Raw genomic sequence first — 24,016 nt, forward strand, 5'->3', positions numbered from 1 at the left:
AAGCATTACGTTAAAGCGAAAGCAATGCAAGCAAATTGCGTCCAACCATTTCTAATCGCGCCACGAATTCGCAGAAACCAGAGGTGAAGTTAAATACAAGGCGACAATGAAACTTTTATCGCCATCTTTAAGCCGACCTTTTCTAGAATTCGGGAATCTCATCCGTTCAGCAACCACAATCGCCCTGATAATAAGCGGCATTGCGGACTGCAAGCTTCCAGCGAAAAAAAAAAAATGGGAACCGCTAGACAAAGCTTGTGGTCATCTTTTGTGTTTCGTATCGCGCCCACTAAGGATGGAGCAGAGAGAGGGGGGGGGGGGGGGGGGGGGGGGTCAATCAACCAAGGTCACGACTCGAGAAGGGCGCTTGACTTGGCTCACGCATACGCATCGAACAGCTGCTGGCAAAGGAAAGCACCGGGTGCCTTGCGTCAGAGCCCCTATGACGTCACAGAGTGGCGATAACTCCGTGCTTCTGTCAGCTTGCTGTTGGCGGTGTTGCGTTAAGGCGCTGCCCCCCACGTGATCGGGCGAAAGTCAATACGCGACGAATGCGCCAGCGCGTGCGGAAAACGCCTCGTGGGAGGGGAAAAGCTCCGGAGCTCTATACGGACGCATGAGCTCTTAGTGCAGTTCTAGACGACGTATGTTTTACACAATTCCTTAACAGCACAAGCTCGCAGCTTACTGTAGTGTTATGATTCTTTTTGCGCGGCTTCTGAGCAGCGTCTGAAACTGAATTGTCTGCAGCTCTGTCTGGTCGGTCTCTACATTAAAACACGTCTTAAAGTAGACATGGAACCAGTCAGTGCTTGCGCGTGTTGCTTCTGAAATGATTCGCTCAGATGTCAGCAGTCATATTAAATAAAATTGCACGTCGTGTTTAAGTTCACCATCACAATTTCACTTGTGAAAGCGGCGAAAATCCACATGCACATGAGCAGCTTGTCGTCTCGACGTCATTGTGAAGCCATAATTGTAACAAAGGCAGTGCCATGGTAGGCGTTTGATCTCCTTACATTGATTTGGAAACACAACTTCTGCAAACGCGTACTAAAGAAAGGTTAAGGCTGTTCCTGAATGCACATAGTAAAGATATGAGGCCATATTTATTGAGGTCGCAATAACTAATTTTTTCTTTCCCCCAGGACTCCACCTAGCCTTCCCTCGAGGACACTACTGAGGCGGTTCGATGACAAGTTCATAGAAGAAAGGCGCTCAGGCCTCGAGTCGTTCCTGCGAAAGTGAGATTTCGTTTTTTCGTCCCAAAAAAACTAAATGCCTGCCGCTGGTTATTGTAGTTCTTCTTTCAAATGATGTCTATGACTCATTGAATGCTGCTTCACACTTACATTGTAGCCGCCGCGGTGGCTGAGCGGTTATGGCGCTTGGCTGACGGCCTGAAAGACGCGGGTTCGATCCCGGCCGCGGCGGTCGAATTTCGATGGAGGCGAAATTCTAGGGGCCTGTGTACTGTGCGATGCCAGTGCACGTTAAGGAGCCCCAGGTGGTCGAAATCTCCGGAGCCCTTCACTACGGCGTCTCTCATAGCCTGAGTTGCTTTGTGACGTGAAACCCCTATAAACCAACCAAAAATCGATTGAGACGAAATGCTAGAGGCCCGTATATTGTGCGATTTCAGTGCACGTTAAAGAACCCCTGGTGGTCGAAATTATCTAGAGCCCTCCATTACGGTGTCCCACGAATGTGGGACACCGTAATGGAGGGCCTGAGTCGTTTTGGGACGTCACTCCATAAAATTAAAATCAAATATAAACACGTGTAGCCAGCGGGCTGGTTACCGAATTTTACGGTACATAAGTTCCGGTTGTTATCGCTTGCTGCAAAAGACTAATTACCACGCACACACTTTTGAGCCTTCACGCTACGGCTTTGTGATGCAAGTTTACATACAGTCCTTTTATATGCAATTTCGTCAGTCAGGCAACCACAAACTATAGCTTGAAATATTTCAGGTGGAAGCTCGGATAACATTGCACCTGTTAACAATCTGTCCACTAGGGTCGTTGGTGCACAAATCTCCATACGCCAGATGTGGAATGATGTAAAGATAAATGATATTGTATATGTACCAATCAGCTTAACTTTCCGTTTTACTGCAGTAAATTATATCACTTCTTCTATTTTCCATCTCTTTCCTGCAGCGTACTAACGGAGCCACTCTACCTTTCCAACAAGAGCCTACACCTCTTCATCCAGACCAGCCTGACTATGAAGGAAATTGAAGGCGTCGTCAAGGGAACCGAAGACACCTACATTCCGGAATCTAAACCGCCCATTGTGCTCGCTTTGCATGACGAGGTCTTTGACGAGATTGGGTAGGTGGGCCCAGATTCATTCTCCTTTCCTCCGAACAAGAGATGTCAGTCTACTGCACAAGTGTCCTTCCATCTATAGGCGTCAGGCGTGTGCGAAGAGCTGAATGTTGTGGCTTTCGGGTCGTTGTATGCAGAGAGTCCGTCCATAGAAAAGAGTTTTCTAGTCCCGGTATCGCGCGACCCTTTCGAGTATTAAGACGTCTGCAGCGCCCCGACCTCGGAACGTCATCACGAGCAAGACACGCGGTCATCGGTTAGATACCCCAAAAGTTCACTTGAAAAACGCCAACATTTTCAGTGCCAGCAACGAGAATGTTTCTTTCTTCCTTTCTATAGTTGTTATAATTCAAGATTTTCAATTTGGCATTCTAGTTAACTGCCTTCGGTGGACTTTGAATTACCTTTTATGCTTTCAGCAATAAATGTTATTTAAAGCGTTATCCTATCTTCGAACGGCTAAATCAGTATACTTAAAAATGTACGTTTAGCAATTGAGGCTATTTTTCTGAGCAGCTTTTTGATAACCATGATAATCGACCTTCTCGTGGATCATATGAAAGCCTAGCTGTCAAGTACTACCGGTTGGCTATGCATATTGCCTGCGCAATAAAGTCTGTTCAGTTTACCTTACCATCTGGTTGTCTTTAATGCATGCATGTGGCCTTTTTGTTGGCGGAAGTTTTTCGAGAGAAAAATACTTCAGGTCATACCTGTTCCTTTAATTCAGCGCAAGTCAGCTGAATGTGGCAAAAAGAAAAAGCTGTCATTTTACGAAGGTTTCATATTTTGCGGCTATGTCCGCCGGTGCTGTTTGAGATAATGGCCATGTGACTATTTTCTTGGTTAGCAACCGTATTTTCCAAGGGTGTCGTTAACATGCCGTTTGTGGATACCGTGCGTGTTTGCAAATTCGTTAAACATTTGTTCTCTCGGAACTTATGTTCTCCCATGCGTGTACTGAAAGGCTATATGACCGTAAAATGTGCTTTTAAGATAGATGCTGTGAAGTTCAACAGCATAGTTTAACGCTTGGCTCCGTAGTGAGCGGCCATGATGCGAGAGTGACCCATCTTCGGCATAACCTGTTTCTTGTTCCAACAGCAAGGCTGTGGAGACGACGGCCGGCGACATTCTAACACTCTTTTTTCTGGCTTCTTTTTCTTTTGCATAATAGCGACAGCGCGTACGAGTCCGCAGCCGAGGAATCTTCTATCGCTACCGAAGGGAGCGCCACGGCCGCGCTGCGGGGCATCCTGCGCAGTACGAGCAACGTCAACGTGATGCACACGTTCAAGTGCTGCCGCGGAGACAGCCATTTCCACCTGCGCATCGGCTCCAGCATCTGCGTCTGTACACCCACACTGCTGCCGCCATCTTGGGAGGGCAGCAGCGGCATGCTTCAGAGCCTGTCCTGTCCACTGCCTGCCACCAGCACTCCCATCCCAACCGCCAATGGCAGCGCCACGGCAGTCGGCGTGAACGGTGGCTGCCGCAGCGAGGGCAGCAGCCCATATCTACAGGCCAACGTCTCCGGGCTGCGGACCAGTGCCAGCGACTCTTGCCTGGTGACCATGGGTGGCATGAAGAAGCACGTGTCCTTCTCGAGCGCCGTCGAAATATTGGACAGAGCTCATGACGAAACCCACGGCCGCCACAGTGTAGCGCTGTCCACCCCGGCCCGTGTCCTGGGCGCCAACGCGTGCTCCTTTTCTTCCTGTTCGTCGTCCGCTTCCGAAAATTCGGCTTCCTCCTGAAACGAGGATTCGCACGCACGTCGCGCCGTTTCGCTCGGAGTATCATACGGGCCTAGGCCGTGTTTGCAAACACGCAGGCCAATCGGAGGCGCTGAGCACGCGTGATGGGACGGTTCCGCCTGAAGCTCGACTTTAGTCGAAGGAAACATCACTTTACGGCAGCCCTAGTTCAGTTCTTGCTGCGCTACAGGTGGGACGACTTTGGTCCAACACCTGCGCTTGATCGGAACTGCGGCAGCTGCTCATCTGTACCCTAAGATCTGGTACCGACTGACCAGGGAACATGAAGTCTGCTGGCAGTTCCTATCAGACCATTGCTTCCCTTGACGAGAGGCTGCTCGCTTTTGAAAAGCGGCCGATAGAGAAGTCGTGTTCAGCGTGTTCGCAAGTAACCGACCGACAAGCGGAACAAGGTCCCAGCAGGCCGTCTGGTATACGGCGTCCTGTGCGCGTGCTTAGCGCCTGCAACTGGCTCGTGTGTTCGTAAACGCGACGTAGATCTTGATAGCGCTCTTCGAGCAGGCGACGTGCGTAGCGCTGACGGACTCCTTGTGGCTTTCTCGTGCAGATTTACCGCCCAGCCTTCTCCCCCTTGATAAACCGGCTTTTCATTGATGCCCCAACAAGTGCCTACGTGCGCTGTTCGACAAGCTTTATTAACGGATCGCATTGGTTTGGATGACTGTCTTGTTTTGTCACGAAAGAGAACTGCTTTGAGGCCACCAGTGTGGTGCATGACACATACGCATGCGGCTGTTGGTGGAACTGTGGTGTTGAAATTCGCGTGTTCTGAATACAAAGCTCCGAGCTGTTGCTGCTTCTCAAGACAATACTTATTGCTGTTTCTCAAGCATGTGTACCTGACATACTCCTAGGAGACAACTGACCCTACACCGGTGGCAGCTACCAGACTATTGTGAAGCGCCGTACGCTCACTGAATGTGACTTCTGTCTGGCACCGCAGTTAACTCATTTTGTATTTTCATTAGACGTAGCGCAGCGCAGCATCCTTTGCACATAGACGCAAATGATGGTCGGCTAATGCGTCGCATCATATTTTGACATCCCGCACTTCGAGCCTGCGTGGTACATCCTAAGGTATTGCTTCTATTAGTTCATTATTCAAGTGCCTGAGTTTGCTGATTACTACTATCATTGTTTCGAGATGGAGGCTTTGCGCGCTCGATACGTATTGATTGTTCCAGAGTTGTGAAGTATAAGGACTTGCTTATCATTGAGTTAATTACAAGCATGTATTTAAGGCATGGAATACTCATATTGACTACTCTCACGATGAGGTTCTTAAAAAAATGAATTGCTACCCTCATCACGTGCGCGTTATTTTAGCGATTTCTAGAGCATATGCCAGTGCGCTTGGATAAGTAGACCTGTGGCACGTCTAAGATCTGATTGTGCGCAGGTTTCTTTTTTAACGTGCGTGGTCTGATCAAGATTTAGACGACAGAACGCTTGTGCCCATCATTGTGTTGTGCCAGCGCATTTTTTTTAATGATGCATGATATTTTGGATGGGGATTTCCATGTTTTTATGCATCGTTGTGATGACCCTACGTTATTGTAGGTTCGTGGCTATCCGTGGGGTTTTAAACTGCGCATATAGCTGTTCGCAGAAAGAAAATGTGCTTGACAAGACATTTTCTTGTGCATTCATTGGTTGACATACTGAATTATGCCGATGTATTTGTTGATATCATGTGAAAATAAATTAACCTTTGCGGAACGTCAGTCACTATTGTTATTCCTATTTTGAACCGTCAAGGAATAATGATGCTAAGCCGTTTCACTGTCACCGCATCTTTCCAGGTGAGTGCCAGGGAGTTAACGGATGATCCGCCGACCCGGCTGCGCATTGCAGAAATGACACGACCTTTCGCTTGCCAACACTATCCACCTTTTATTTACTAGTGCAGCAAATCGCCCAGAATGCCATGCACGCCGCCTATCCCGTCACAAAGCACTAGCTAACCCGCCAGAGTTCGCTTAAGCACCAATGCTTACGTTACCAATGACGATGGGGCGAGGCTTCACGATGAGCGTCCGCAAAAGAGCTCACTTGCCTTATTCCATCCCTCGCTCCAGACAGTTCCGAACTGCGAAAACTCGCTTCCACAATAGGTATAACGCCAGAAAAACTGCAGTTGCTGGAAAGAGCACTGGCACCAGCCAAAGGACGAGATCTACAATAGTACAATCTGCTTGCTGTCACAAAAGCATTGCAACGCAGCCAGAGCATGCATAGGTCTTTCCATAAGCGGTGGCCAAAATTTATGGCAGTGCACGTTCACATGTGTTCTGGGTAGTAGTACGGGACAAAATATGCCTCTTCCGTATGGCTACAAACGGAAGGGGAAGGGGCATTTGCCACCCTCACCTTCTGTACACTTCTATCACTGTAGCTACATGTAAAGACGAAACCTTGAAACTGATGTTCCAGACACGGTAATGCTGCCGCGGCGTGCTGCGCGACGCTTTATCAATTCCGCCCGAATCGCCCTTCGTAGAGATTTGGCGAATTCGATAGCATGATCGAACTGCTTTATTTCCAGCCGCGGCGCAGCCGCGCTCAAGTAGGTAGAAGTTTTGAAGCCACTCTCCTGGTGCCGTAAGTCTAGCTCGCCTCCCAGACATACTACTGTCAGCGAGGAAGTGGCCGGATTCTTCTCGATTAAAAGCAAACTGGTTTATTTGAGCTTACGGATACAAGGGTAAAACGAACTTGTTCATTAATACGTAGTAGGTTCGAAGGATCTGCAGAGCTGGGAGGACCGTGCTGACGCGTCTCGTTTCGTCGGCGTCTCTTGTTCGTCTCCCCCGGAAAATGCTCTCGCTCGAAGCTTGGAATCTCGCAGCGCGCCTGTCGACGGCTCACGTTACGTCGTTGTTCTTCGCTTGCGTGATGCCGAGGCTTGGGAGATTTAGGAGTTCGGAGTACGGGCGCGGGCAGCCCTCGTGAACGCGTGGTTTATGTGGCGCGGAGTCGAATGTCTTGGGCCCCGGGGTCTGTGTTTAGACAGGATTCAGAATGGATGTGCAGCCGATCCCCAGTCAGCGTGGCTCGAAGGCGGTCCCCCCGGGCGTCGTTCCGCTCGGCGCTCACCTCGTGAGCCGGAAAGAGAGCCGGATGAGGGACGCCTCGTGGTCGCTGCGAAGGAGCGTTAAGTGTCTTGTGCTGGCGTGATGGGTCCGCGTGGCGTGTAAGTAATGCGACCGCTAACACTACTTCTACAGCGATGACTGAAAGCGCCGACGCAGCGAGACTGCTTTGTCGTGATAGATACGAAACAATAAACTAGCGCACTCCACATGCATAAAAATGCGAGCTGTTTCGTACCGAGGAGCCAATGGTAGGTGTCTCAGACGCCCACTGCGGGGCGCACCACTCGCGGTCCTATTTGCGCAGAACATTTCTTGAACTTTCTTCGTCGAAAAAAAGAAACTCGTGAGTGCGGTTACGTTGTTCATTCGTCAAAAACCTCCCGCTACGGCAAAAAGGGGGGCGAGGCCAGAGTTCATCCGTATTATAATCCAATTTCATATGACCTGGATAGACGAGGAGAGGATTTAAAAGGATAGGGATCGGCTGTAGGGCCCACAGCTTCTTATTAAATCCTCTGCAGGTTTTTAAGGCGAGTTGGCGAAAATCTTGCAGATGCCAGGCCTATAATGCATTTTTGCACCGGAAAGCTCTTCCGAAGGGAAATGGCGGCGGGGTCTATATAACTACGTATATACCCTCCTCGATCCCTTCAACACCACCTCATAGCTGATGAAAAGCAACGCCGCTATGAAACAAGGACGAAAAGACGCAGTAGACAGGACGAGCTCTCGTCCAGTCTGCTGTGCATTTTCGTCCTTGTTTTCACCCGGCGTTGCCTGTCATCAGTTATGTGTTATTACCACCAACTAGCTCAAGTACGTCAGCCTTGCTGGGTCACCTCATAAGAGCGTCTTACTCTGAGGCACACGTAAGTAGACAAGCACGCGTCACTTGGATCACATGACCACCGGCTCGTCATGTGATCGTCAGCCTTGCTGGGTCACCTCATAAGAGCGTCTTACTCTGAGGCACACGTAAGTAGACAAGCACGCGTCACTTGGATCACATGACCACCGGCTCGTCATGTGATCCAAACGAAGCCTTTCCCAAACATGTACTCGGCCAGGCACATACTTGGGAAAGGTTCACTTCAACCAACCTGGATAACAATCTATTGACCACCATGCCAACGAGGATGCTACACGACACCGACGACATTTGCCCGAAGACGAGTCCGCTACACAGATGTCGCTGTAGAATGCTCCAAGAACGCTCAGCTGTTAGCATTCACCCAGGCAGCACAGAAACGTTACGACAATATTACTTATCTGTTTTGATCATACGTTAATACATTTTTTTTTGACAAATGTACATTGAAGTAACCTTTTAGTACCTATATTTTAGTACGTATTTTAAGAAATAAACTAAACGCCAGCCTTTAAAGTTAGAATGTGATGAGTTGATGATGATGGTGAATTTCTATGGCGCAGGGCCATCTGCGGCCAAAGAGTGCCATGGCACAAGGTATTTTTCATTTGCTCAAGGTAGGGTCAAAGACCCATTTGCCAGGCATTTCACCCTGATTAAGCCGAGCACCAGGCCAAGGGAAGCTTGTAGCCAATTTGTATCACCGCCTCACTGACGCTGCAGTGCTTTGAAGTATTACACACAAAACGTTAACATACTGTGAAAACTCTTCGGACCTCGCTTGGGACCTCAACCCTAAGCCCTGGGAATAATATCCCACGCTCAGTACACCCTCGAAAAGTTCCTTGGCAGCGTGGGCCTGACGTCATGAGCGGTGTATAAGTGCATGGAATCAGAAGAGGGCCCTTATTGTCCGCCGTCCGTCCTCCTCGAGGTTCTCCTCCAGAAACTTGCCTTCCGAGAACGTGTGAGTGCTCGGGTGAGATAGTGTCGAGTACTTATAGTTCGACTGTGTACTGTGAACATGGAAGAGGAAAAGAGAAGGGCGTGATAACACCCGGTAGAATGAAGGTCAGCTTTGGATCTTGGACAGGTAGTTAAAGAAACTGCGGCCGAAGTCGCCAGTTAATTGCGCCGGTTCTGGCCTACATCAGCCAGACTGAGAGCGAAACCTTAAACCTCCCCACACCGTGAGCACGAGCTCGTGAGTTCAAATTTCCGGTTCTTCTCTCAATTTCAGTGAAGATGGAATCGAAAAGCTCCCGTGTACTGGTATTTGGGAGACCTTGAAGGGTGGCCAAGGTCAGTTTGAATTAGGTTGTCCATTAAACAGCGCGCTTCACACCTCTCATCTCAGCAGGGGTTTCCACGGGATATATATATATATATATATATATAATATATATATATATATATATATATATATATATATATATATATATATATATATATATATATATATATATATATATATATATATATATATATATATGGGGGGGGGGGGGTCGGGATTGAGGGTAGAAGAGAATCGGTAGTCATTTTTATTTTTTACTTGTCTTGTGTCGTTGATGTGGTTTAAGGGGGTTTAATGTCCCAAAGCGGCTCAGGCTATGAGAGACGCCGTAGTGAAGGGCTCCGGAAATTTTGACCACCTGGGGTTCTTTAACGTGCACTGACATGTCGTTGATGTGTCGCGTAAGGTTAGCTACGTTTATAACACCAACGCTCATGACAAAAAAGGCAAAAAATTCCACGTCCTGTGTAAAAGAAAATTATATAGTTACTGTTTAAGGGGTACCTTCGGGAAAAAAAGTGTATGTATGGAAATCAGTTTCCCTCAGTATCGTTATGGCATGTAAAAATCCATTAACCCAGCAGCTTTACAGAGCTTTAGCGATACGTTTTTATGTCTGTCATTCATCGCCCCTGCCACACGCCTTCAGTTTTTCGTCCAGGGGCTCGAACTGTTGAATTCTCGGCATCTTTTATTACACATATCGCATCGCAATATTCAGCTTATCATGTTAGTTGAAAATGTAACCAGACAACCTTTCCGACTAAGATTCGCTGCCAATAAATCGTTGTACATCCTCGCAAACCCACCCCTACGTAAATACTTTTTGGAGCGTTGAAGGACGCCAAAATGAATGAATGAATGAATGAATGAATGAATGAATGAATGAATGAATGAATGAATGAATCCAGAAGTCGTCAGTAAATGCAACGCCCGCTGCATGTTTTATCAGCTCGCATGCATCAATGCAACAAAGACTGTTGAGTACACCACGGTGGTATTAAACATGACGACAGCTTAACACAAGTGCGAAGCCGCCAAGAACTACTATATGTGCGTAACGCGGAGTTCGTTAGGCCGCACGTACCCTGTGCGTTTTTAACGGGTTGTCGCACTGACTGCTGCCAACACGTCAGAATCTCGAGTGGCACAGCAAACTTCATTCTATCACCTAGAGAGAAAGAACAACCTTATTTATAGTGCTCTGTCCTATCCGAAGCCCAGCACATCATCATCATTGCCATCAGCCCCCCCCCCCCTCCCCCCCCCCCCCCCAAAAAAAAAAGTCGACTGCGAGGCCAGAGCCTCAGCGTTTACAAGGCAAATACCTCTCCTATCTATCGCTAATTAATCCTGTCTCGATCCTGATGTCATCTGACCACTTACTCCATCACGCTTGCCTCCTTTGGAATCAACTCATGACGCCAGTGAAACGACTACTGGTTATCTTCTCTCCTCATTGCGCACCCAGCGATGATATCAGCGAAGGTACCGTTAACTCGTGCTCCCTTTAATTACTCGCTCTACTGTCTTCCTGTCCCTTTATGTTACCTTTGTAATTTTCCTTCACATAGCTAGCTGCACTATCAATTCTTGAACGGTACATCCAGGCGTAAAAAAAAAAAAGAGAAGGAATCCAGCATGTTTTCAATGCACGTTATAAGACGCGCTAAAAAACTAACGCCTCAAGATTTGCGAAAAAATGTGGAACGCTTCACGATTTTGCGTGTCATCCTTGCGCAGGGGCCATGCTAATCTTCTCTGTATCGTTCCAATTTTAGTATATGTACTTTGGAAGTACAGAAGCCGATCTAGCCTTCCAGTATATATAGTAGTCAAATCTTTGACCTCAACACTGTGAGCAGTTGCTGGTGCTATAGGAAAACATTTTGAGCAATTAAAGTTTAAGCGCACATTTTAAATAATTTGCATCTGAAGTGTACTGCCAATTTACATAGAAGTGTATATTAAATATTTAAAGATAAGAAGTACTTTTCCAATTCTAGATTAAACGTGCTTAAATATTTCTCTTCTTTCTGAGCAACGCAACGAGTGAGAAAAATCTCTGGCTACTGAATCTAAACATCACATCTTTATAATTTTAAACAAAACTTAAATGTACTGACGTTTTCTTTTCTATTAAAAAGCTAAATAATACCTACAATTAGCTACATACTGTATAATGAAGGCTACGATTAGAGCCTTTAGCTACTGGCCACCATGACTGGCCATGCATGCAGTCAGCTCAAGCCAAGCCTAGCTTATCGTCGCTGTATGCGGCTAATAAAGTTTCGGTTGTGTGTATTGATCTCATCAGCCTCAGGTGTACGGTGCATAGTTGACCACAAGCTTTTCTGAATAATTTGTCCCGTCCTCTGGAAAACTGGGGGAGCCCTGACGATGACGTATTCCCGGCAGCGTTTCTCAGACCAACGCTACCGGAGGCCTCAAGATAACGCGTAGCGGTGGCCTTGTTTCTACAGGCGCCCCTTCGCCGGCGAGACGGTCTTCCTTGTTCATTGTGTAAATAGCGTGTCTCGATAAGCGTGACACTCCTGCAGCTTGCTTGCAGTAGCACGCTCACACAAAAAAAAGCGTAAAGACTCTCTACGGGGCTATCGTCAGTGAATCGGGTAAACGATTAGGCGATGAACAGTTTTTAATTGACCCAGCGCCAAGCGACGAATCAGCTGGCTGAGCGCCGCAGAGAAAATCGTAATATGACGACATGAAGAGGAAGTCGGTCGCGATTCAAACGTCGGAGGGCAAACGGCGACGTGTGGCGAGGCGTTCGCGAAGCGGAAAAGGCAGCTGGTTTCGCCGCAGTCGCAGCTGCGCGTCGTGGGTGCACACTCGAGTGTCTGCACTGCTGCGCTTGGAACTCGCGAGCAGCTATGGCATCGGATGAGACCGAGAAGTGGGACACTTTCTTTTGCGTAAACAAACCTCCAGCGGACTACGATGAGCAGAGACGGCGCATCAGTGATTTCTGTTCCTTGTTTGTGGACACGGCAGAGCGTGTTGTGCTCATCACGGTAGGTGCACGTGCGGTTATAAATGGGTGACCGTGACAAACGGTGCTTCGATCCGCCGTCGATTTCCAATTGACGGCCAAGGCGCATGTGTGCTGCTAAGTTATTTGTGCTTGTGCGCCTAATTTATATACTACCGCTTCATGAACCTGATGCGTCTCCTGGCTTAAAAAGGAGATGTGCTTTAGCATTTTTGAATGGAAGCATAGCCTTTGTACGAAGTCGCTAACTTTGAATTTCTTTCTTCCGGTATACTGGATTCTTATTAGGCGCTTTGGCACAAAAGCTGCACCAGCAACTTGGGGTGCATTAAATAAGTTGCACATTTACACTGTTCTGATGGCAATGCACCGCATGGAATTTTGTAGTGCGCTGTACTAAAATAATGGTTATATGGGCGTATTTCACTATTTCACAAATTTATCATTAAGTGATTTGCAACCAATGTACTTATTTTGCATTGGTTAATTTATTGTTCTTTCAGTGAGCAACAGATGCGGGATTTGTAACTCTGGAAACACTGTTTTGTGTAGATTGATTAACTCCAACAACGGTTGAAAATGAATATCATGCCTATTAAATAGCAGTTAAACAAAAATAAACCAATTCACTGAATAGTGTGCAATTGATCGCCATGGAGTACATTTCGCTTTGATAATATTGAATGCACAACTTGAGCTTTGGCTGGGACGAGAGCTCCTATCAACTGCTCTCCCTGTGCCAAGGACAGCTGGAGCGCTGTGTGATTGAAAAGTTGCAGCTCTGTGTAATTGTTTTATTGTTGAGCATTTTTATTTGCTTAGTTACTAATGGAAGGGCGATGGCGGTGGTGTTGCCGCAGTCAGGTGGGGAAATTAAATTGTAAAACCTGCTTGAGTAGGGTGGCTGTGGCCAGCAGAGGTTTTTGTGCTCCAGTATAACCAATGCAGCTGATGATCATAACATTTTTTACATTGCTACGTGTCCAAGCTACATTGCTACGTACTCAGGCATTGTACCAGTGTTGCTGAATGCTCTTTTCATAGGTTTGAATGAAAACTTTAAAATTAATATACTTACATTGATATCCAAATGTTTAGTCCATTTGGCTGTTGCTGCATGCACATTGTTTTTCATTCATTTATTCTGACATGCACATTTTGCACTTTCTGGCAGTCTGGAGGAACAACCGTGCCGCTTGAGCACAACACAGTGCGATTCGTTGACAACTTTAGCGCAGGTACAAGAGGCTCTGCATCAGCCGAGTATCCTTTTGTTGCTGGTGAGGGTGTTACTTTTCCCTTTTTTTCTTTCTGAACAAGGAGGAGAGAGAGCTAATGAGCAGGATTATTTCACCAAGCTTCAGGGCTCGCTATAAAGTATACATAATGTTTTCTGCCTGGCGCTGTGACAAATGAAAAACCTGGCACCTTTCACAGCTTTGCTGCGTAGAAAAAACCATTTCGCATGGTGATACTCTGAGAATTACAGTATTGCTCTAAAAATGTGACTGTTGCAATCGTTTCTAATGCTTTTGTCCCATGGTTAATGCTGCAGGGTGTGTCAACAGAAACTTTGCTGGTCATACTAAAATGATTTCAACACTGTTTAATTTGATTCACTTTCTTGGTTTTTTTATGTGAACCATTAATGACTTTTATTAAAAGTTGGGACTCTCAGAATAATATTCTGACTAACCAAACAGCAATTATAATTTAACTGCTTAATACCTTTACATGCTGGCACCATGTTTGACTGGGATGGCACCCAAATCTAACCAATAACACGAAAAAACTACTAAACCTGATTTAACTGGAAATTGACTATGTTATTGGTATCTGCATTTTTCCTTCTGGCTGCCAGTGTAGATAAAATGACTGTGAAGACAAACCTAATTCAACATAGCTTCCTCTGTCACAAGTTTTACACATACAAAGAAGAAACATGGTATTTAGTATCTCTTTTTTGGGGCTTTATTAGTGATTTTGTGGGAGCCCTTGAATTGAATTAAGTGATTAAAATTCATATGGGATACACTCAAAGCTTCTTGCTGCAAACCGAAGTGCATTGCAAAGAAAGGATCAGTGGGTAACTCATGTCTCTTGGCTATGCCTGGAAATGTGCCTTGACTGAGTTTCCTCTGCAAGATACTTCCTGGATCAAGGCTATGCTGTGCTCTTTCTGTATCGATCAACTAGCCTGCAACCTTTTGCAAGACGTTTCAAGCCTGGTGAACTTCTCAGCTACCTACAGTTTGTGCCTGGTGACAACAGCCGTATTGAGGGTGAGAGCTTAACTCTGGCATATAAAGCAAGTCCTTGCAGAATCTGATGTCTTATACAGCAGGAAGCAATAACTATGTTTAGCTACAAGGGAACTGCTTTTTATCTTCTGCAGCTCGCTTTAATGTGGCCATTATAAATGGGTAGTAATATTGAGGAATTATTATTAAGGTTTTAAGAAAGGCATGTGCATTAGCCCGCATGCTCTGTGAAAAGTTCAACATGTTTCTGTTTATTGGCAGGACCATTGGAAAGAGTCTTATTGGTGAGCTTAGTAGTAGAACATAGTACCCGAAACACATCTCGTCCTATCACACTAAAAAATCTGACTGCTGTGAATACTCCCGATATAATCCATACACTCCTAAACATCAGCGATACATTGGCAGTGAACAACGTTTTATTTATTGTGTACTTATAATTTGATCCTTCCTTGAGGTTCTGTAAAAGAACTCTGCCTTCTAAATTTGGGCAGATGCTTTTTGATACAAATTTTTTACTTCAGCTAGCTTAATTCAAACATCTACTTTGAGATGATGCTTTGCTCTCATCAGCATGTGTGTTATAAGGCTCCTGCTAACTCAAAGTCTACATAATCCAAACAGATCCTTGATCCCCTTTGAGTTTACCTTGAACCTAATGCAAAGAAAATTAATGGCATATCAAAGCACTGCACTTCTGCAGGTAGTTGTGTCACTTGTGCTATGAACAGAGCATGAGAAAATTTTCTCTGGAAAGAGGGATAAGCTATTAGGCATGACATCTACCGACACGAAGGCCTGAATGCCAAGCTGTTGGTCCTCTGCTTTATTTAAAAACAGATAGTTTGAAATAGTGAGGTTTCAGAATGGATTTTTACAATTGGCATTCTTGAGCAACCTGTATGCACGCACTAATCCTAATACAGAAAAGTACAGGGAAGTAAGGTGAGGAGTGTCAGCATCAGAGAATATGGCAAGCTCATTGAAATTAATGCCACCTCCAAGGGGTTACTGAAGGGCTTGCAAGTGTGCTTTATTGTTACAGTGAGTCTCTTTCCTTTGGAAATGTGCTTTTGTCTTTATTCAGGGTTTTTTCCCCTCGTGTTGGCACACATGCTGTCTTGCTTGAGTACCTCTTTTCCTTGTGAGCTCTCCGCATGACCTTCGTGGTTACTTACGTTTGTTTGTGTCGTTTTTTACATTGAGCAGTTCCAGGATAAAAAATGTGGATCCAAAGAAATAAAAATATAGAAATCAGAAACGCTAGAAATCCTTTGGCTCATGGGGTGTTGCTTTGGTTTGGTGCACAATATGCTGATAAACCAAATTGTTCTTCAACAGAACTTCTAATTCTAAAAAAGGATTTTTTCAGTCCACTCACTTAGGCTGTTATATCATGTGCTTTTGTTTTCTCGCCTTTTACGTATAATTTTATGGCGCAGTTTTTGCCTTGTTTTTCTTGTTTATATTTTAGATGTTTTGTTATTGAGGAAAGCAAGAAACAACAAAATTTTTATTATGAATTCGGACAGCCTGGAAAAGAAAAGAATGCAACTCAATTCATTAGAACACTGAGCTTGTAAAATGGTCTTGTTTTTTTTTCTTAGTTTTGTCATGCAAAGTGGTGATCAGAAAGTATTGCTTAAACTTTTGAATTGAAAAGTTAGTCATACTAGTTGATATCAGCAGGTTCTTTGGTCATTAATGTGCAGTAATGAATACTTTAGCTATCTAAAACTTGTAAGAAATGGAGAATGCTACAGCAGAGCGTTGCTGCCAGCACTGCTAAGTTCAATGCTGGAATTTTATCTAAACATGAATGGTACCCAAAGGTCGACAGCACCATAAGGTGCTTTACGTGCTGTGCCGTAGCTGCAAAATGACAGGGTTGGAGAGTGTAAAAAGATCTTTAAAAAAGCACCAATGATCAGGCACATGCTTTATTTTCATTGCTGGGACATGGTGCCCTAATAATATTCTTCAAAATAGTGGCTAGTGCCGATAGCACATGCTCAGTCCGTTTAACCCTGCAATGTACTGGATGCATAGTGCAAGTATGACTGTGAAAAACTTCGCGACAATGAGAATTACATTAGGCCTGGCATACTATAATGGGCGATTTTGTAAACATAAGTCCTCACAGTGCAAAATCTTATGTTTTAAGCATGTATGGTTCCTAGACTGTATACCAGAAATCATGCTATTTTAGGATGGCTTGAGCCCTGCTTACAGGTGCTGCATAGAAACCCATGCACCATCTTTGCAGAACTTGGGAGACATGCATGGATCTTTTCAGTTGGGCGAATTTTCAATGAATGAGTGTGCATCACTGTCTTTGCCACGATGTAGTGCGTGCAGATGCGGTTTCTGTGGTGCGACCTGCCCTTGAGGGTTACCAGCGAGCTACTGCGGGTGGCAGTCAGAGGCGCATCCTTCAGGTGTGCTTCACCACGCTGAGTGACTACCTGTTCCTGCTGAAGGCATGTGCCGTGGCTCTGCGACCTCTGGGTGCCCGTGCCCTCCTGTATTTAGCCGCCGCTGTGTCAGACTTCTATGTGCCTCCAGAGGACATGGTGAGCATGCAGCAAATGGACCCGTTGCAGTGACTCTACTGTACTTGCACTCAACTAATCTCCAAGTAGTAGCAAAACTTTACTTTGAGGTACTAGTTGGTAGCATAGCTGCCACAACTGCCACAAAATCTAAGACAGAAGCGCTAAAAAGTAGGATGAGAGTGACAAGCACATATTTTGTTCCAGTTCATATTTCAACTGCTCCAAGTAATGTTGAAAGTTAAGTAGGTGCGCTTATATAGATAATGCAGTGTATCAGAAAAATGTTTTGCCATTCGAGACCTGGAAGTCCTGTACTCAATGTTGTCTAAGCAGAGTGCGGCAAGCCAGAAGAACATTTATTTAAATCATCACAGCAATGTTTTCACGTCTTTGACGCGCATGTCCGTGTTTACATGCCTTTCACTAATGTTTGGGGCCTGTAGCACTGTCTTAGTATGTAGTCAATACAAAAAGCGAAAGGGATATTCAGAACGGGTCCTCCGTTACTGCCATTGCTGGGAACAAATCTTTGGCTACCTTGCCAGTGGAAATATATATATATATATGTATATATATATATATATATATATATATATATATATATATATATATATATATATATATATATATATATATATATATATATATATATATATATATATATATATATATATATATATATATATATATATATATATATATATATATATAATTCAACACTGTTTTGCTATCTTCAGGCTTATTTTGGTCACTTCCATCTTTTTGATCGAACTTGACTCGGTCATTGAAGTGCATGTGGACATATTTGAGCTTTTATGCATCTAAAGCTGAGAAGCAGCAATCAACAGCCTTTGAGGAACTGAAATAAACTTCTCTATGTATTTGAGACTTGATGTGGGCAGGGCACCTGTATTTATCTTTCCTTTTTTAGTCCTACCAAGGCTACCATGGCCGTCCTTAGGAACGAAACTGCAAAGTTGAACTGGCATCCTGCAGTGTAGAAACTTGTTGGTGTGAGACCACATTCCTTCAGAAATGAATTTTCGCTTTGTCTCTACATGTCAGGCAGTTAAGCCACAATAAAGCACAGGTGCTGTAATGAGAGTACAGGAATGCTGCAAGGTGTTGTCTGCACCAGAAACCAAAAAATGCGGTCAAAAAAGGGGGCTACAGCTTATATGCATATTTTTGGGGAAGGGTTGGCTTTGTGGTAATCTGCATCATCTTTTGGAGCATTCGCAGTCCTCCTGGTCATTGCAGTACTGTTTTGCATATTGATCATTGAAGCGTGGAGGTCACTCCCTGCTGACATGGAGTTCAACAAGTTTGAGAAGTGGTACAATAGCAACAAGCTTGATGGATGAAAAGGTGAAACCTGTGATAGTGAAGATGAAGCATAGGGAAACGGCAGTGACAGCATTTCAGCGGATATCCAGACACCCGCTAATTTTTGTGCAGTGTATTCAGTTTTGTGCACTGGAAAACTACGTTCTCAAGAAGGCGCATTTTCGAGTAGGAATGTGGTTAAACCCAAGCCCAGAGAGATTTCTTGAAAATCGGGTTAAACCTGATTTTCAATAAATCTCACTGAGGTGCAATGATAAAGTAAAATTAGGCTTTACCTGAAAAGAAAGGGCCCTGAATATATGCCAGGATGCGTTCCATATTGGCAGTGCTGTAAAATACCTACTGGCCTCTCCATAGTTACTGCCTGCATGTGGCAACTGAATTGAAAATTAGTTTTTTGAGGAAAGCTAATGGTGCAGTAATTGTCTCACATCTCGGTTGACACCCAAACTGTGCTGTAAGGGAAGGGAGGATGGGGGGAGTGAAAAAAGAAAGAGAGAAAGAGGTGCCCTAGTGGATCCAGAGTAATTTCGACCACCTGGGGAGGGATCTTTGATGTGCACTGACACAGCACACAGGGGCCTTTTGCATTTCGCCTCCATTTGGACGCCTGTGGTCGTGTTCGAACCTGAGTACTCCAGATCAGTAGACGAACGCCTTACCACTGAGCCACCGTGGCGGGTATGTGGCAACTGAAAATTGGGATTTCAGGCAAATCTGGTTATGTGAGGTAATTGAGTTGCTTCATGTTATGCACCCACAGATGTGTTTCGGGAATGCCATGCACTAATTTTTGTGCAGCCTGAGCACAAAATCCACTCGGACACAGGGCCACTGCAGCTGCACCTGCATCTGGTCCCCAAGATGCTCAAGCCTCTCATCTGCCACTGGAACCCTGTTGCCTATGTCGTCTCTTTCAAGGTGCTCACATTGCTTGTTCACTCTGGTTGCAATCATACTTAGTTGCAAAGAGTCACCTCTTAGTAAGTGTCCTGGAAACAGAGACTGCATAGAAGCCGTAATTCAGTAGACTCTCAATTACTTCCCACTTTTATTCAGTACTTTGAAGCAATGTGCTGAACCCTGTGCACATTTTCACTGCACATTTTGAAGCAGTGCTCAAGCTGTTGGCAACTAATAACTATATATTTACTAGTGGAAGTGGAATGACAGTGAAAAGGCTTGAAATTAAATTGCAGAGAAAAGAGTGAGGTATGAGGAGAAAAATTACAGGGGTAACATTAACAGACAGAAAGAGTGGAGAGTGGGTTAGGGAACAAACACGAATTAATGATATCCTATCTGAAATCAAGAAAAGGAAATGGACACAGGTAGGGGGGTAGGGCATGTAGTGCAGTGAAAAGATGACCAATGGTTCTTTGGATTCCAAGAGAAGTTGAAATGTAGTAGGGGAAGCCAGAGAGAGATTTGGAAGTTTGTAGAGACAGGGTGGCCTCGGCTGGTACAGTTCTGCTCACACACCATGTGAGCCACTCACAGCCTCACTGTAAAACGTTAAGGGTGCAATATTCTTAAATAGACTTCAAGGTTGAAATGATTTTCAATGCATTACGGAGAAGGTGGCATTTAATGTCGTGCAGTGTGCTCCTCTTGCATCTCTACCGAGAGAAACAGCCTTGAACATGTCTCGCTGCCTGGCATTTCAGTTTGTAATAGCAATAGTTGCTGAAGCTGAAGGTTTAAGAAGTGATCAGATATTGGCTGATAGGACAGCAAGACTAGGTATAGATACCCTCAGTAAGTGTCAAAAATGTCAGTCAGTAACTCACAAATCGTTGACCATGAACATCGCCGACTTGTTCCCCAGTTGGAGACAGACGATAGGATTCTCCTGGACAAAGCAAGGAGGGCCCTGGCTACGTACAAGCACAAGGCAAGTGTTGCTTAAAAGGCAACTCAGGCGGTTTCTTTTAAAACTGTGCATTTTACTGAAACTTTCAACGTAGGCTCTTGACTCTTCTGATCCTGTGTGCCAAATTTTTAATTGGGTGATGTTTTATTTCTGTGCAAATTAATTTTGAACTTTTGCAATCTGTGGCCATAGTTAGCACAATCTGGGCAATTTCTTTGCACGCTTGTCGGTATTTGCTGAAGAAAAAAAAATTTCAAGCATGTTTTTGATCATTTCAAATTATTAAATACCAAAGCTAAAACTTCAGAGTTCAGCCGTTCAACTTGCACACGAGATGTTTTGTGGTAGTATCACGACATCATTTGCCGGTGTATTGTAACATCATCTTTGGTGAAAACTCAGTTTCGGTCTTGGTTTCCTGGTTTTTGCCATTTTTTAATTGTCTTCCTCATTATGTTGAAAACTATTCATTGCAACTAAGCAGGGAGGTCCAAGAAATGCCGTACAAAAGTCAGTTCAAAATGCTTGAAAATTCTCCTGCGTTGCCCTTGAAGATCTTACCAGATGCTGCAATTTTCTACAAAGCCAGCGCTTTGTAGAAAAAAAATGTAACTACTCTGTGCAGTGACTCCTTTAGTCATTCTGTAGTCAGTTCACAAGCGATAATGTTAGCCAGATTACTCACTTAGGGTTGTACAAATTTGGCAGTTGTGTACCTTATGTATCATGCGACTGGGAACCCTTTAATTTACATGTGGCTGGCAGTGCAGTCACTTCATATGTCATATTGCAATTCATTCCACTAGGAAACATCACGAAATGACTGTAATAAAAGGAAGCATGCCTACCTGGTAGCATTTGATACTCACTAAGGCCTTCCCTTGGTGCAGCTTGTGATTGGCAACGAGCTTCACAGTCGCAAACACCGAGTCATCTTTGTGACGAATGAGGATCACCAGATCATTAAGCTGACCACCGAGCAGGCTGCCGCCGGCGTCGAGATCGAGCAGATCATTGTGGAGAAGCTGTCTCAACGTCACGCAGAACACATACTCAACAGTCCTGCTGTCACTCCTAGCCTCGCCAGAGGCAATGCGACTCCAAGCAGCGTCACAGGGAACATCAAGGGCAACAGCATCCCACAGTGATTTTTGTTACAGAAGCCATGTTCAGACACTTTCCCATTCCATTGTTTGCAGTGCTACAAGTAACACCACACTTGACCACTGATGTACTGCTAAAGATACGTTCTGTAACTTTGTCTATTGCACACAAATAGCGGATATCATCTGAGTTGAATAGCTTCACTGTGGCCAATCTGGTCGTTCTGTAGCTGTGTACACTGCCCGTCTCATTTGCTGCGTTATGATTGCTGAAGCTAAGGAAAGTGCCTGTTATCGTTTTGCACAGGTATTCAGTAGTGTTTCTATTTAGTCAAATGGTACCCACACATGGGAGTGAGTGGTGTACCTTGGTCAGCTGTTGATACGTGGTGTGGCTCTAATGAGGGAGAGCTACCACAGGCATTCGCTTCTCATATGTTCTGGGGCAGCGAAGGTTGTATTTCATCGTTTTCTCCTTAGGGGTCGATAGTATCTATCATAATTTTTGTATAGCTTTGTATGTTTTATATTTCATAGGTATAATTACGACGATAATGTGGTTGTGCAGTAGTCTTAGTAATAACACCCTAGGGCAGCATCATTACAGGTTGTTGAAAAAAGGAAATGGACAGATCAAAGAGCTTTTCATATCTTTGTATTACCATATTCCTGTGCAGTTAAATGTGGAATTTGTTTTTCATCCTCACAACTCTGGAGTAGAAGTAATAAGCGTGCCTTACGAGTTGAGTGCAACTGCAAACCACCTTTATTGTTTTTTTGTTGCACAGCAGCTTATATCATTACAATGCACCATAAAGAATAGAAAGCTCTTGACTTCGTTTTGCACATGGTTCGCTTTCAGTGGAGAAAGCTGCAGCCAGAAAGTCGAGGGTTATCACTGGAAGTTGATCGAGCAGATCAAGGTCTGCATTGCCCAGTGCAAGATCTCGTCGCACTGATTTCCAAAGTGTATTGAAAGATATGGTGCAGGAAAATTATGACCGACTAATACGAAAATTTTCCTAAATTAATATACCTACTTATTGATGGCCAGCGTAAGTAAACATTGTGTGAACAGCATGAACAAAATGTGAATAAAATATGCATGAACATGAACAAAATATGTGAATAGTGTGCCTATCAAATGTCGTCTTTAAGAATCATCGTCATTTCAGCTCATCTTTGCGGGAATTCGGTTACACACAATCAAATTCAAATTCTCTGGCGCTTTTATTGCTGATAGCTGTGGGTAGCAGCTGTATACAATGGCACAGCATTCATTACTGCGGAGCAACAAGCTCAAATTTTTGCCGTGAAAAGGTTACAGTTTGAGTTGTACTTTGCAGGAGCGCCCAAATTTGTCAGCATGCACAAGATCGCATATTTATTTCTAAGTTTGGCTACTGCATTAAAAAACGTCGCTGAGATTTCATGAACTTTTGCCATGCCATTTGACAAACACCTCGCAAAACCCGTTTTTAGCCTACAATGGCTTCCGAGTAGAGTCGAGTTGCATAATGAGAAACATTAGCTTCAAACTGTTTCTAGTTATGACAATGATGGTTCAGTGTTCCTATTCTATGCGAGATCTAGTACCTGCTCTTATGACTAATCTTCCCAAAAAGTTACACAATGCAGTGATGTATTTAAAATTTGCTCTTCTTTTGCTTTCCATAAATCTTTGTCAGAAAATACTATAAGAATTTAGGTGGCCTGCATCTGCTTTCTTTCCTGATAGTACGTATATAAATTGAGAACACAATAATCACAAATACATCAGCTGTTTAAATCTGTTTTGCATGGTAAAAATAGTCTGCCAAACCTTCGACTGGCATGCAAAATATATTGTGCGCTTGATGTCTCACTTATGGCCCATCACCATGACATGCATTAATGGCATTTGATTGCAAAATTATACTAAGCAAGGAACAAAAATCAATTTTTTTTTTCTAACAATGTGAGACAAAGTAATTGCTGCAGTATATGAACTGTTTCACTTCGTCGAGGCTATTACAATTGTAGTTGCTAATGTGAAGCATGGTTATGCAGCAAGGTTTACACGGCAATTACCATGGCGCCAGCAAGGAAGAAACAGGAGGGGAAATAGCTGATGTATGTCAAAATTGTGTTGATGCAAAAAAAAAAAAAGGTGTTTGTAGTCCTTACGAGTGTCCTCAACAAATTAAATTAGATGCCTTCTTTGTGAATACATTTGGAATGCTTTTGGGAGATGACGAATGGCTTTTTTTTTAGCAGTGCAATGCCAGAAAATTTGCAATAAACATATTACTTGACTTCTTGCATGATGCTTCTGCATGATATCTCTATGCTCCTACCAAACAGCAGTTTCATAACTATATTACACTTGATTGGAGGAATTAGATAAGATGCCTAGCTCTCTGTGGGAAAAAATTTTAATTCCACAGATTGACAACAAAGAATCCACAATTCTGCAGAAGAGATTAAATAATTAGTTTTTTTAAACATGCCTCA

General features: G+C 44.3%; 2 protein-coding genes and 1 non-coding gene across 6 annotated transcripts in view; 2 read left to right on the top strand and 1 right to left on the bottom strand.

Moving 5' to 3' along the window:
* Window positions 1-5,838, top strand: part of LOC144136552 (uncharacterized) — a 73,514-nt gene extending 67,676 nt beyond the window's left edge. For all 4 annotated transcript variants that reach the window (XM_077668950.1, XM_077668948.1, XM_077668949.1 and 1 more), the window contains exons 4-6: window positions 1,149-1,244; window positions 2,166-2,339; window positions 3,514-5,838. In XM_077668950.1, the coding sequence (XP_077525076.1) occupies window positions 1,149-1,244; window positions 2,166-2,339; window positions 3,514-4,093 (850 nt within the window). In that variant the 3' untranslated portion in view covers window positions 4,094-5,838. The remainder of the gene's footprint in view (window positions 1-1,148; window positions 1,245-2,165; window positions 2,340-3,513) is intronic.
* Window positions 5,839-11,069: 5,231 nt separating this feature from the next.
* LOC144095733 (U6 spliceosomal RNA) lies at window positions 11,070-11,172 on the bottom strand. The gene has a single exon (XR_013306755.1). It is a non-coding gene; the product is annotated as a U6 spliceosomal RNA (small nuclear RNA).
* A 451-nt stretch (window positions 11,173-11,623) lies between these two features.
* Ppcs (phosphopantothenoylcysteine synthetase) lies at window positions 11,624-23,824 on the top strand. The gene is made up of 7 exons (XM_077668956.1): window positions 11,624-12,406; window positions 13,559-13,647; window positions 14,530-14,666; window positions 16,995-17,218; window positions 19,349-19,468; window positions 20,376-20,441; window positions 21,311-23,824. Exons 1-7 carry the CDS (start codon window positions 12,266-12,268, stop codon window positions 21,566-21,568), a joined length of 1,035 nt encoding a protein of 344 aa, XP_077525082.1. The 5' UTR covers window positions 11,624-12,265; the 3' UTR covers window positions 21,569-23,824.
* The last annotated feature ends 192 nt before the right edge of the window (window positions 23,825-24,016 follow it).

This window comes from Amblyomma americanum, chromosome 6 (genome assembly GCF_052857255.1).
Source record: "Amblyomma americanum isolate KBUSLIRL-KWMA chromosome 6, ASM5285725v1, whole genome shotgun sequence".
In the NCBI taxonomy this organism is placed as follows: Eukaryota; Metazoa; Arthropoda; class Arachnida; order Ixodida; family Ixodidae; genus Amblyomma; species Amblyomma americanum.